We start from the raw sequence: 13,870 nt of genomic DNA, 5'->3' as shown, positions 1-13,870 counted from the left end.
TTGATACTCTTTGAGGGCCACTCTTATCAACAGTTTTGTGGCACATATTCAGGTTCTACAAAACTCATACTTTCAGTACTTGGTATAGCCTCCCTTTGCCTTCATAACTGCATCCACCCTCCTTGGCATACTTTCAATCAGATTCTGACACACTTCCTTCCCAATAGCCTCCCATTCCTTCTCTACCCTTTCCCACAACTCAGTAATTCCCTTTGGTGGTTCCTGATACTCTGCAAGCTTCTTTTTGAGGTGACCCCACAAATTCTCTATGGGATTGAGATCTGGGGATTGAGAGGGCCATAGCATGGTGTTGAAATCATGGTCTTTGAACCAAATCTTGGCCTTCTTGCTGGTGTGCTTGAGGTCATTGTCTTGCTGGAACACCACATCCTTCACAGTTTTGCCCCAATCCTCCAGGCTATTCTGCAGCTCATCCTCCAAAATGCTGACATAAAGGTCTGCATCCATCCTGCCATCAATATTGCAGGCATACCCCACACCATCCCAGCCCATACAGCCCCACATCATCAAGGATCCACCTCCAAACTTTAGAGTCCCTTCCACCAACCTATCACTGAGGCTCTCCCCTGGCTTCTTCCACACCCATTTCCTTCCATCTGACCCCATCCTGTTAATCTTTGTCTCATCTGACCATACCACCCTTCTCCAGTCCTCTACAGTCCAATACTGGTGAGCCAAAGCGAAGTCCATCCTCTCCTTCTGATGCCTTGCAGAGAGTAAAGGCCCTTTTTGCTTCACTACAGCCTTCATTCCTGCCTTCTTAAACCCTCTTCACACTGTCTCTGCATTGACAACCCTCCCAGTAATGTCTGCAAGAGCTCTTGCCACAGCAGGAGATGTGGTAGCCTTGCCAGTCCCAATGAGTCAAGTAGCATAGCGAAGATTGGCAGTAGTAAGAAGGGAAGGATGCCCTCCTTTGGCCTTAGGAATGGTGGGGCAGTGTGTGGAGCACAGTGTACTGATGATAGAATAGTGTAGCCCAGTCAAAGCTTCAATTTCTTGAACAAATTTGCCATTCTGAAGCAAAGCAATGACATGGTTGACAGTTTCAGTAGCAACGGCTTTTGGCATGATGTTGGCTGAGTGTGAAGAGTTGTGTATGGCTGTTTGTACATTGTTCATGTTGAAACATGATCATCCAATCAATATTCCCACAAGGAACCCTGTCAACACATCAAGAATCACAATATTCTGAGAACTTGTGTGTGCGCCACAAAACTGTTGATAAGAGTGGCCCTCAAAGAGTATCAAATATCTTGAGATTCACATATGCTAAAAATATAAACAAAATTGCATTGTAAAGCCATGCTAATAGCTTTCAAATGAGCGCTTATAACATTCATTTTAAAACTTTCTATTATAACTTTCTCTGACAGTTTATAAAATATAAAATGGTTGAAGAAATAGTTATTCATATTTTGTTCAATCTCTTTTCAATCTTTTCATCATCCTTCACCAAATGTTCAAAATAATTTAGATTCTTTTATCACAAATTGACAGTAAAGATGCTTAGAAGATTTGAACTTTTCTTAGTATCTTTACCAGCTTTCACCTTCAATTATTAATTGGCACACCCAGTGTCTCATTGATTGCATCATGGTGCACATTTAAAGCAGTTATGATGAATATGTTTAACAGTTGCATGAAAGCCCAAAGCATTCATTTCTTCTTGTTTTACTTGGGTAAGTATGGGCCTAAAATTTCATCCGACCTCACCTGGAGCCCCGGCGTGGGGACCCAGCACACATATAATATATTATATATTAAAGCGAGGACAAGAATTGTTATTTAACTATCAAAATTTATGGGATCCCTTCTTTTCAATTAACCACAATAAATGGAATCCGCATCACAAATTATCAATCAATGACAGGCAGGATCCAGCCCTTTTTTGCCACAGCAATACAACCTGCACAACCGATTTCAGAGGCTGCCATTTCTTTACCTTCTTCTACTTTATTTTCTTATGGCTCTACTACTTTTGGCATTAGAAGATACTCAAGCAATGCTTCTTTGAATCTGCAACGAATTTTGAAACACCTAGAACGAATTAATAGTGTTACCCCTGTTTGTAGATTCTCCACCATAACCCCACATCAATTATTTTGAGCCCTCTAATAATTTATTGGAAATGGGAAAAGTATTTAGTCAAAGTTCCAAATTCTTTGATTCTAGGTTTAACCCCAAATAAAGGCTTCACACTACAAATTTAATAATATGAGTATGGGTTATTCTAAGGTTACAAAATATTCTAATCTTCAGAAAACCTCGTATCGTTCGAGAGACCTCCAATTGTCTGATCCACTTATCACTTTCTAAATCTCCGGGTAGTGTTCAATCAATTCAATCAACAAACTCTTAGAGCTGTGGCTTGCTGACCACCAAATGGCCAGCGAACCTGCCGTTAAATTTATTGAGGAACAGTGCTTGAACTATTAAAACTGTTAAGAACTCTGTTATCTAGTAATAAGTTTATAGGTTACAAAAATAACTCTTAATTGAAGTAAATTACCTTACCCTGACCCTCTTATTTCCTATAACCCCAACCTCTTTTCCATAAACATGGATTAAAGTCTCTGCTTATTCTTCTTCCTATTAACCTACCAAAGGAACTCAACAAATTAAAAAAGAAAAATACCTCGCAACAAAGCAACAAATCCTGGGTCAAAAAAACCATGATAAAAAATAATATGAACATAGATTAAGAACAGGATAAAACTCAGTAATAAACTATCAGTAATTCAGTAAAGAGAAATTAACCCAATCGTCTTCTTTAATGTTTGCAAAAGGCCTTACCCTTCTTATCTCTCTTTCTGTAATAAAATACAAAAGGTGTAAGTTAAATGTCCTGGTGAAAAAGCTTTATTACTCATAAAGTAAATAACTTCTGCTGCTTCCAAGAAAAAATGCAGCTGGTGTTGCAAGCCCTGGGTGACAAATCAATAACCCGATGCATTCCCCAACTGATTATCGGTGAACAATAGCTGAGTCAAAATGCCGATAGTCAAATACTTGGCAGGATTCGTGTTAGTTTAATAACTTTAAATGGTTAAACTGTCAACTATAAGTGATTTGTAACTGCTAATAAGCCTGCTGCTGGAAAGCTTCAACCTGCAAATCTTGTGTTTGTTTGGGTCTATTGAAAACACAGCTAAACCAACTGGGTGGTTCTGCCATGCCAAACAAAGCTAGTTGTTAAATGATTTAGAAAATGAATAAGTCAAAATCTACCCACTTCACTTCATTATATATTATATTTATGAAATATGGAGGCCCTCACCTGGAGCCCCAGCATGGGGACCCAGCACAATAATTTTATATAATTTTATTTGCTGCAAGGCCAAAGGTTTAATTTGTTTCTACCCAAAGAATATATTGTCCCCAAATCCTGGTTAACAATAGAACTACCTAAGAAAACTACTTAATTAATTATAAACTTCAAAATTTAGAATGGGCTACCGAATTAGTCTTAATTTGCAATGGAAAAAATCATGGAAACCCACAAAATCTAAAAGAAGTACTAATTTCTTTAAAGGAATTATTATTCTCAAGCAACCAAATTAACAATCGTTATTGTTATCCTGGACTCCCTTTCTATTAGTAATAGTTATTAGTAATAGTCGGAAACTTTGGTGTATAATTTTTAACAAATAAGATCAAAATAATTTCTAATAAAAATGATTACCATCAATAGAAATCAAATTCAAAATTATCCATATCATTTAGTGGATTTATCACCTTGGCCTGTTCTGGTTAGTTTTTCATTATTAAGTTTACTTCTCGGGGCTGTAATGTTTTTACATGGTTTTAACTATGGTGGAACTTTATTAACTTTAGGATTCATCCTGACAGCTGCCGGAATGACACTATGGTTTAGAGATGTTGTAGTTGAATCAGTATATATCGGAGCACATACTTTACAAGTTCAAAAAGGTTTAATGATTGGTTTTATCTTATTCATTATCAGTGAAGTTATGGTATTCTTTTCGGTCTTCTGGACAATATTTCATAGTTCACTTAGCCCTTCAGTTGAACTAGCTGGTCTCTGGCACCTATTGGAGTAGAAACAATGGATCCTTTTGGAGTTTCGCTTCTTAATACATTTATACTATTATCAAGTGGAGCAACTTTGACTTGGGCACACCATTCAATGATTAGTGGAGACAGAACCTCAGCAATAGTTGGTTTAATATCTACTATCGTATTAGCTATCATCTTTACTTCACTTCAAGGGTTTGAATACTCAACAGCATCATTTACTATTGCAGACTCAGTTTTCAGTTCATGCTTCTACGCAAGTATGAGGATTACACAGGATTCATGTTGTTGTGAGTACTTTATTCCTTGCAGTTTGCTTCTTCTGATTGGTTAACTATCAATTCACAGTTTCACATCATTTAGGCTTTGAGTCCAGAATAATTTATTGGCATTTCGTTGACGTAGTCTGGTTATTCCTTTATCTTGTTGTTTATTATTGGTCTGGTGGAGATGTTTCTGGTGTAGCCGTTAATACCCCCTTTTTGATTGCATTAGATTTTATACTGAATACTTGCTGGTCAATCTGTAACCTGCTTCCAAACATCGATTCTTTGTTTGCATTCAGTTATCTTCAATTAGCTAACTCAATTAGTGTTACTCCTGCTTTGGACTATGTTTCAATCAAAGTTTCTGGCAGAACCCACCTGGTTAGAGTTAAACCTTTACCAACCGAAGGTCCTAATATCCCAGAGGAACACATTTACCCTTCCATCATGGGATTACTAATATCTAGTGGTGCTTGGTTAGGTCAGGCTAAACAATTTGCTTGGTATTGTTTAAAAGATGGCACAGTGATTCACTTGAGTTTAAGTAGTATCGACGTTGAATTCTTACTCTTTTTAAGAGACAGTTTCCAATGCTCAGCTATTAACTCTGTAGGCAAAAAAGTATGCGATAATCCAAATTCATTTAGATTGCATTCTAAACCTTCAGTTTGGTTGTTTATTGTTTGGCAAAACTGGAAAGTCGACGGTATCAATATTCTTCCAGTACACTTTTCTATCTTTTTTTCAATTTATACATTAGCTTTTTGGGCAATGAGAAGTGGTCATTGATTTGATAATCACTTTGAACTTCATGCTACTAAATTGTCTACAGCGGACAAAATCTTAGTCGTTGGTCTACTTAAAGAAAATTAGGACTTGAAGCTTATTATACTACCACAAAAATCATGATTAAGAACCCAGCTTTAGTTGCATCAATGCTTCGACCTTATTTCCATGCTTTCCAACTATACAGATTAGAAGAATCTACTCGAAGCCATTAAGCTTGTAGGTTTCTTCCTTTTCTGATGAGATTTGTTTTATATCCCCTTTAGAAGGTTTAAATCTTTGGATCCCTTTTGTAGCTTATTTCTTCTACTGTTAGTTTCCTCTTTCTATGACACATCTACTACTGTGCAAGCCTCAAAAAAAAGATAAACGGTTGCCCTATAATAATTCAAGAGAAATAGAGATAGAACAAAGAACCAAACAACTACAGGTACCATCTTTGGCTTGGTTAAAGAGAAGGCAAAGGTATTGGGAAAGGAAAGAGAGAATAATTAGATAAAACAAAGCCTTGTGAGTTTGGTGGAAAATGCTTCCCCATTTATAAATTAGGGCTACAGAGAAAGAAGAAAGAACTAGGAAGTAGTTGACCCCCCTTAGTGATTCAAGTCAATAGATCCATTCGAAGTTCCACTAATAAATACAATTTTACTATTATCTAGTGGAGCTTTTGTGACTTGGTCTCATCATTCCTTAATTTTCGGAATCAGAAATGATGCTATAAATGGTTTAATCGTAACAATTCTTCTAGCAGTAATCTTTACCGGCTTACAAGGCATGGAGTATGCTGATGCTCCTTTCACTATCACTGATTCAGTTTATGGTTCAGTCTTCTATGCCTCAACCAGGATTGCACTCAATACATGTAATTGTAGGTACCTTACTCCTGATTGTCTGCCTAGTTAGAATGATTAACTACCAATATACCAATACACACCACATTGGCTTTGAATCTAGTTTGCTTTATTGGCATATTGTAGATATAGTCTGGCTCTTCTTGTATATCGTAGTTTATTATTGGTCTGGAGGTGATTCTTCTGGTTTTGTAGTTAATAACCCCATTTGGGTTGATTTGTTTGATTTGTTTGATCCTATAAACTTTATTTTAGCTAATTGTATCATGTTGCCAGTAAGAATTTATGCTAATTCGTCAACGGAGAAATGAAATCTACTTGACGAAAACTGACGAAAGTCTGGAATTTACCGATGGTTTAACAAAATCAACGGTAAAAGCTACATTGGTTCTGCCAAAGATCTTGCTAAGCAAGTGGTTAAATATTTTTTATAGAGTACTTACTGTGCACAAACCAACCATGCTCATCCATAGAGCTTTACTTAAATATGGTCACGCTAATTTTCGATTCGAAGTTTTAGAGTTTTGTTCAGAGAAAGAGTTAACCGATAGAGAACAATACTTTTTTGGTACCCTTAAACCTACCTACAATATTTTAGAAAATGCTCATAACTCACTGAGCTTCAAACATAGCAATGAAACAAAAGAAAATTTAAGAAATATTGAACTAGAAATACACAAATCACCTGAACACATAGCAAAAAAAATACTGGCAAACCCTAATTCATTAAAAATACAAGTAACTGATATTCTGACTTAGGAGGTTTTTAATTTTAACTCACTTAGAGAAGCTGGTTTATTCTTCTCACCCAAATTAAATTTCTCTTCAGCCATGATTAGAAAACATTTTGGTCTTAGCCTAAAAAATGGGAGCTTGTGCTTTAATAAGTACCGAATTACGTGAGCTCCAGAGTAATGCTTTATTGCACCAGTTTTTCTGCCTTTTCCTTTCCTTGTCTTTTCTTGTTGCCTGTTTTTTGTTTTTGTTTTGTGTTTATTTGGGGGCTTCTCAGAGTGCACGTGATAATTGGAACATTGTTCTTGATTATATGCCTAATTCGATTGATTAACTACCACTATACAAGTACTCATCATTTAGGCTACGAGTCTGCTATTTTGTATTGGCACATAGTGGACGTAGTATGGCTCCTCTTGTATATCGTAGCCTATTATTGGTCTGGAGGTGATTCTTCTGTATTTAATACCTCCTTGGTTGATTTGCCTGATCTTAGTGATTTCTGGTTCAATACTTATATAATTTTAATCAGCTATGCCACTATTAAATTACTAACCTCTATTCTGTCAGACAATAACTCAAATAGTGATTTCAGTTGGCTTAGTAGAAAGCTTGTAATAGTTCTTTTTTTAATCTTCTTTTGGGTCTCGATTTTCAGTTTTGAAGCCCTTTCAGGTACACTTTTTAATGTAGATCTTAATTCTCTTCAAAATATTACACTTGTGGCAGAAATTAAATCTAAAGCTCCTGCATGACGTAAAATATCGTTAAGAAAAGTTTATGAGGTTTAAGTGCGAAAGAGTCTCCACCCTTAGATCCTAATTATATTACAGGCAATGCAGATGGGGACGAATGTTTTACTTTTTCAGTAAGTCGAAGCCCTCAGCAAATGCTTGGTTGGAAAGTTCAAGTAGAATGCAAGTTTACTGCAGGTGTAAATCCAGCAAACTTATTGATGTTATAGCGAATAAATTTCTACTTTTGTAACACCAGTAATATCTACCTTGAGAAAAAAACAGGTGGGAGTTGTTATGTATTAAGATTTACAAGCTTTTCTAGCTGTATGAGAGTCCGATGATACTTCAATTCTTATTCTCTACTTACATATCGATTAGTTTATTATACCATTTGGTGCCAAGTTCTAGACATAATTCAAGCCGATGAACACTTAACACCCTCAGGTTTAGAACGACTAGTAGGTTTATGAGCTCACATGTGAGCTCATGAAATTAGGTGTGAATGATAAACTACAAGCCGCTTTTCCTAACTTGCTTTCAATTCCACTTTCAGCATATAAACCTCAATTAGATACTATGACATTAGCTTGGTTATCTGGTTTCGCTAATACTGATGGTAGTTTTTCTCCTGGTTTATCTGAGTCTCCTCATTATACTACCGGTTATAGTGTTGCACCCTTAATTCATTTTGGTAATACCCTCAAAAGTGAATTAGTTCTACATCAAATTATTTCCTTTTTAGGAATGGGTGCATTTTATGTAGATCCTGAGACTAACTTTGGTTATATAAATATTACTGGGATTGATCGAGTTAAAGAATTTATCTCTGTGTTTGGAGATACACCTATCTATGGTGCAAAAGCTTTTGATTACCAAGATTTTTGTAAAATAGTTGGAATTGTAGCCTCGAAAGGACATCTTACAGATTCTGGTCTGAAAAGAATTATCTAAATAGCACATGGAATGAATTCTAGAAGAACAGTATTTGAGTAAATTATTTGTTATTTCTTTTCTTCACTTTGTCTGCTGTTCTGTTCACTTATCACTGATCCGTTCTCTGTTCTCACTTATCACATATCTTAGCCTTAAGTTCAAACTTTTGTGTTGAATCAATTGACATTTTAAGGTTTCTTATTTATTGTAGTTTACTATTGGTCTGCTGGAGATGTTTTTGGTTTAGGCATTAATACCCCCTTTTTCTCTGAGTTGTTCAATCTGGAAGGTCTTTTTCAGAGTTGAGGTACTCAATCCGGAAGATCTATTTCAGAGTTTAGCAAATATTGTTCCTATTATGGAATTAGCTGTTTTACCCGTTATCAATTCTATGGAATATGCAAATCAAGCAATGATTGGTACCTTATTAGATGATGCTACCTTAGTGAGAAAATATAAAAATGTTGGTTCTTATTTTCAATTTGCACAGAGTGAAATTCATCTGTCTTATTTAAGACATGTTTTTAAAATATTTTCATCTGCCCCCCTCTCTTGGGGTTGCCATCTCACCCCTAACCCCAGAGGGGTAGGGGATGCAGAGGGCCTGAGAGAGGGGGTTGGTTGGTGTAATATGGCTAAACCTACTAGACAAATCGATAAAGGCAAAAGAACTGGGAAAGAATACCCTTATTGAAGTTTTACAACCAAATTCTTAAAATCATTAAATGTCCTGGAGAGATTATTTTATCGAAGAAACCCTGATGGATCACGAACAAAAGTAGTGCCTTCAAATATTTGAGATCTTTATACTCTAATTGGTTTGGCTTACTGGTTTCAGGATGATGGAAATAAAACAGGTAAAGGAATACATTTAAATACTAATGGTTTTCTTTTACGCGATCTGGAGATTTTAGTAACGGTTTTACGGGATAAATATGGCTTAAAATGCTCTATTCACTCATGAAACAGAATTTATATTTGAGTTGGTTCAGTGCCTAAATTTCTTTCAATTATCTGACCTTCTGTTGTTAGATCAATGAAGTATAAAATGAGATAAGAGTTCACCAACTCTTCTTCTTCTAGTTTAATCTTAATACCCCTTATCACCTTGTAGATGTAGTCTGGTTATTCTTTTTTATCGTAGTTTACTATTGGTCCTTGCATCCCCTTTTGAGAATAGAACTGTTATCTCTAAGAATAATCAAAAGAAATCTGGTACCTATAAATGGGTTAATAAAATCAATGAGAAAAGCTTTATTGGTTCAGCTAAAGATGAAAGGTATTGCCAACTGAATTCAAAGACATTTAAACCATAAGCATATTACTGAAGAAAGAGCAAACATGAATATCCATAAAGTCTTAGTTAAACATGAGCACACTAATTTCCAATTAGAGATTTTAGAATATTGCTTAGAGGAAGAGTTAACGAATAAAGAACAATACTTATGAGTGGCTAAATTTCTTTCAATTATCTGACCGAGCCCTCACTATGTCTCCGCATTCGGTTAATTTATTAATTTATGAAAACTGAGCGTTAGACTTTACGGGGTTCCCTTTGTTCTTTAACCTGGTCTGAAGCGGTGCAATTTCTCCAATACAGTAAGACAAGAATCAGCCCACACTTTAATACAATAACTCTTCTATTCTGATGGAAGAAATAGCCTCCATTTGTTATGCGGTGTTCGAGCTACTAACACTGATTCAAAGTCGTAAAGTTCGTACCTCATATACGAGTTTAGGCTGGGGGATAGATTGTGCCTTCTTTGGGCTTATTATGTCAGAGTCATAGGATAGTTTGTAAAGTCTAACAATCTTGTCACAAGCTAACACGTGCATTCCTCGCTATACTTTATATCTTTATGTTTATTCATTATCTTGTGCATTTTTGTATCTTATTTTACCGTGGTTTATTATAAAAATTGAAGACCAAAAAAACAAGCCAGTTTATCATTTATTGGGTTTAATGATTAGCTAGTGCAAGAAACCTTAGTCGATGGGCTGATTCGATCCATATAAAAAGAATTAGTCACCACAACAAAAACAAATCCACTCAACACTATCTTTGAATCTTAGTGGCAGTACGTAAAATTGAGATACTCTTTAAAGTTCTCATCGATGGTTAGGAAAAGCAATCCAAAATGGGTCTACAGTTTTAAAATGATACAAAGTTCAATATGTAACTGATTGTTAATATGTTTCCTGCTTATTTTATATTTAATATCCCTTTAGCCTAGATCAGAGCTCAGCAGAGTCCTGAAAGGCAAATGGGAGCTGTGTGGTTAATATAGATATATAAGCTCTTCTATGTACAAAAAAATAGCCTGTACGTATTTGAAGTTGGATTCTTTTTCTAGAGCTATGGCTTATCCTCTCTCTCTGCAACTATTTAGATATTGTTATACAGGAAAAAAAGTAAGGGAGCAATTCAGGCAACAACAATTTTAAACCTATAAATTAAGCAATATTTATATAAACTTTACAAACAAATGTTAAAACTTAAAGATTTATTATATTTAAACTCTTTATCAGACATGCGTGCTTTAAAAACAGATCTACATTTTAAGGCAGGCATATATGTAATACTAATAGTAGTTTCTGGAACTATTCTTTACTATTACATCGGTTCATCTATTGATATCTTCCAAAGAATTCAACATCATATTAATAATTACCAAGATTGTTTATCTCTCAGTTTACCAGCTACAAAACGTTATAAAACTATGTGTGAACATGATTTTAGTACCTTTAACATTGGAGTACTGAGTTTTATTTCGCCTGCTATTGCTTTAGGTGCTTTACAAGCTATTGAAGCAACTTTTGTCTCACAATTCTATACAGATAAAATGCTCAATACTTTAATTCCAAATTCAGATTAGAAATTTCATAATCCCACTACTTCTAAAAAAGTGAGAGCTACTGAACTGGAGTTGTGACTGAGCACAGTTCTATAAAATGCTAGATACTTCTGGCACAAAATCAATGTTTTTTTATCAAAGCATTAGTCAATGCATTGAGCAAATACTATTTACAAAGGGTTTCTAAACTTTGAGTCTATTAATTAATACCACGTAAAACCTTTTTATAACTTTTATTTAAATTATATCCCCAGCTTCTTTTTTTTTGAGGGCCAGCTGCCAGCCCTTTTTTATCGAGGCAGTTGCAAACTGCCTGGGATATAATGGAAAAGAAAATTATCTGACCTGCCTGGGCCCATGCAGGGAAGAACAATCCTTATCTCTTTTTTTTTTTTTGAGGTGTTGCATCCCCACACTGCATTTTTTGGGAAGGCAGCAGCCAGCGAGAACTTAAATTTTACCTCACTTCGCTGTCTATACAGAATGAATTAAGTAGGTTAACAAACTAACTATCCTATTTGGCTATGCTCAGTTAATGCTGCGCACCACAGGGATGATTAAATGGTTATCTTTTAAGTTTACAAATTTATAGTTCGGCTATCTTAGAAAAATTAAACTAGTACCTCATTTTTTGGCCTCCTAATAACCTCGTAGAAAGATCTCACTAACTGGTTCGCTAGGGTTCATACCTTACAGAGTTTCGTGTCAAGTCACTCATATTTCGCTACGCTCAATTCAAGGTTTAAACAAAGGACACGGTGAAATTAGAAATCATTTGGTAATACACTTGCCTAGCAGAAAGTCATGTCAAGCCATTCCGGGTTTCTTAAAGGTTAATTAGAACGCTCTCAGAGCAGCTTTACTCACTCTTGATCTTTCAACGGCGCAATCTACCAGCTTGACACAGGTTGACATAGAGTTGACAACCAGGGTCGACACCACGCCCCAAGCCTTGATTTATTCCTCTGATGTCAACTTAGTCCACGAATCTTTAAATTCCTTTAGAAAAATCTATCCTAAGAAATTTCTTTAATTTTTAACTGAATGATTTGAACGAGCAAGGGAGCGTCTTGGTTGAGCGAGGTACGAGTAAGAACAAGGGAAGTGACCGACCTACAAACCTCTAAACCTTTAAACCTTTAGATCTTTCTAATTTTTCCTATAAACTAAAAGAGATCAGGGCCTCAATGGACCCATGCAAGAGAATGATTTAATAAGAATCCCACTCTCGCACGACCTGCTCGTTCTTCGCTTTTAGGCGCGATAAGTTTCTGGGATGATTTCTCTGTCTCTGCTCGATGGCCGCAGCGGCCCTCGAGCTGGTGTAAAAAAATAAAAGACTATGGCTAAATTGGCAAAAGATTCACCACATCCACTATAAGGAAATAATCAAAAGCTGTAATTCCAATTATATGAAGTTATGCACTGCCTGGGCCATCAGTGCCATTTTTTTTGTTCTGTTATCCTGTATGTTAGCTCTTCAGGTTCTGGTCTAAATGGCGGAAAATCGTTGCGTAAAATCGTTTATTCTATGTTTGAATTGACTTCTTTCTTATTCCAAGTTATAATTGGTCTAATGCTTGTGGACAGCTGGATTAAGCAGCAGTCTGCAAATTGAAATCCTCATTTTGGATTCAAACAGTCAGTAATTCATATTTCTTTTCTTCTTCATGTTTGAACATTCTTGGCTACTTTTGTAGCATCAAAACCAACTTTTAAACCTTATTTTTACAAAAGATATGGTAAGTGGTATTATGCAGTGGAATTCAAAACAAGAGCTTTATTTACTCTCCGAGTTTTATACAGTGCTTTTTATCCAAACAGTACAAAAATACTACCAGTTCGCTGGCCACCAGCTGGCATTTTTCAGCGAAGCTGCATTTCTCCTCTGGGTGTTAATTTTTATGGACGAAATATCTTTAGCCTATTGGATAATGTGTGACGGATCTTATGAAACAGGTGGTTTAATTTTATGCACTGAATGCTTCACTTTGAAAGATGTTTGCACCCTAATAGGTATATTACATTATAACTTTGGTTTTGATTGTACTCTTTGAGAGATCAGTGAGAATCAGTATAGAATATACATTAAAAGAAGTTCCATGCCTCAATCCTCCTATTTAAACGGTCTAACAACACGGAGTGGGCTTGCTTTGCAAGTTTGCTTCACCACGTTTTCTTCTAACCCCGAAGGGGTAGGGGAGCATTCAGGACTAGTATACCATTTCTTTCTTCCCTACACCTACGGGGTGAATCTAAAGAGGTGTTTGAAAATAAAATGAAAAGATTTTTCTAGAGCTATGGCTTATACTCTAAAAGAGTATACATTGTTTGTAGTTGTAAATTATAAAATTATATAATTTACATAAATATTATGTTTCATAGAGATTGTGAAATCTTCTGATATATTTTTTTATGATTTTTATTTTATAAACAATCATACTCAACTTGTTAATAATTTAATGAGTTAGTCTAGTAGCCTTAATTAGTAAATTCAAATTTACTTTAATAAAACAAAATAACCTAGTGTTGCTTCAAACAAAATGATCCTATTACTGCTTATTGTTCCTATAATAGGTTCTGTTTTTATATTATCTGTACCAAGAATAGATAATTCTATGGAAGCCGAAAATGAAATGAAGAGTATA

The 13,870-nt window shown here is 35.5% G+C and overlaps 3 protein-coding genes across 3 annotated transcripts; all 3 read left to right on the top strand.

Moving 5' to 3' along the window:
* Positions 1–3,015: 3,015 nt before the first annotated feature.
* On the top strand, positions 3,016–6,273 carry LAESUDRAFT_734015 (cytochrome c oxidase subunit 3; the record flags this gene model as incomplete). The annotated part of the gene is made up of 5 exons (XM_040910472.1): positions 3,016–3,047; positions 3,716–4,062; positions 5,725–5,931; positions 5,957–6,136; positions 6,218–6,273. 5 exons carry the CDS (start codon positions 3,016–3,018, stop codon positions 6,271–6,273), a joined length of 822 nt encoding a protein of 273 aa, XP_040769874.1.
* A 1,502-nt stretch (positions 6,274–7,775) lies between these two features.
* On the top strand, positions 7,776–8,385 carry LAESUDRAFT_641660 (homing endonuclease; the record flags this gene model as incomplete). Its single annotated transcript, XM_040903683.1, is given in 2 exon segments — positions 7,776–7,892; positions 7,906–8,385. Coding segments are annotated over 2 exon segments (597 nt in total), but the record flags the coding sequence as incomplete, so codon positions are not given.
* Positions 8,386–13,114: 4,729 nt separating this feature from the next.
* LAESUDRAFT_624347 (uncharacterized protein) lies at positions 13,115–13,279 on the top strand (the record flags this gene model as incomplete). Its single annotated transcript, XM_040903316.1, has 1 exon — positions 13,115–13,279. A coding segment is annotated over one exon (165 nt), but the record flags the coding sequence as incomplete, so codon positions are not given.
* Between the last annotated feature and the right edge of the window lie 591 nt (positions 13,280–13,870).

The sequence above is a fragment of the Laetiporus sulphureus genome (genome assembly GCF_001632365.1).
Source record: "Laetiporus sulphureus 93-53 unplaced genomic scaffold LAESUscaffold_2, whole genome shotgun sequence".
Lineage (NCBI taxonomy): Eukaryota > Fungi > Basidiomycota > Agaricomycetes > Polyporales > Laetiporaceae > Laetiporus > Laetiporus sulphureus.
This window is presented reverse-complemented; position numbering and strand designations above follow the sequence as displayed.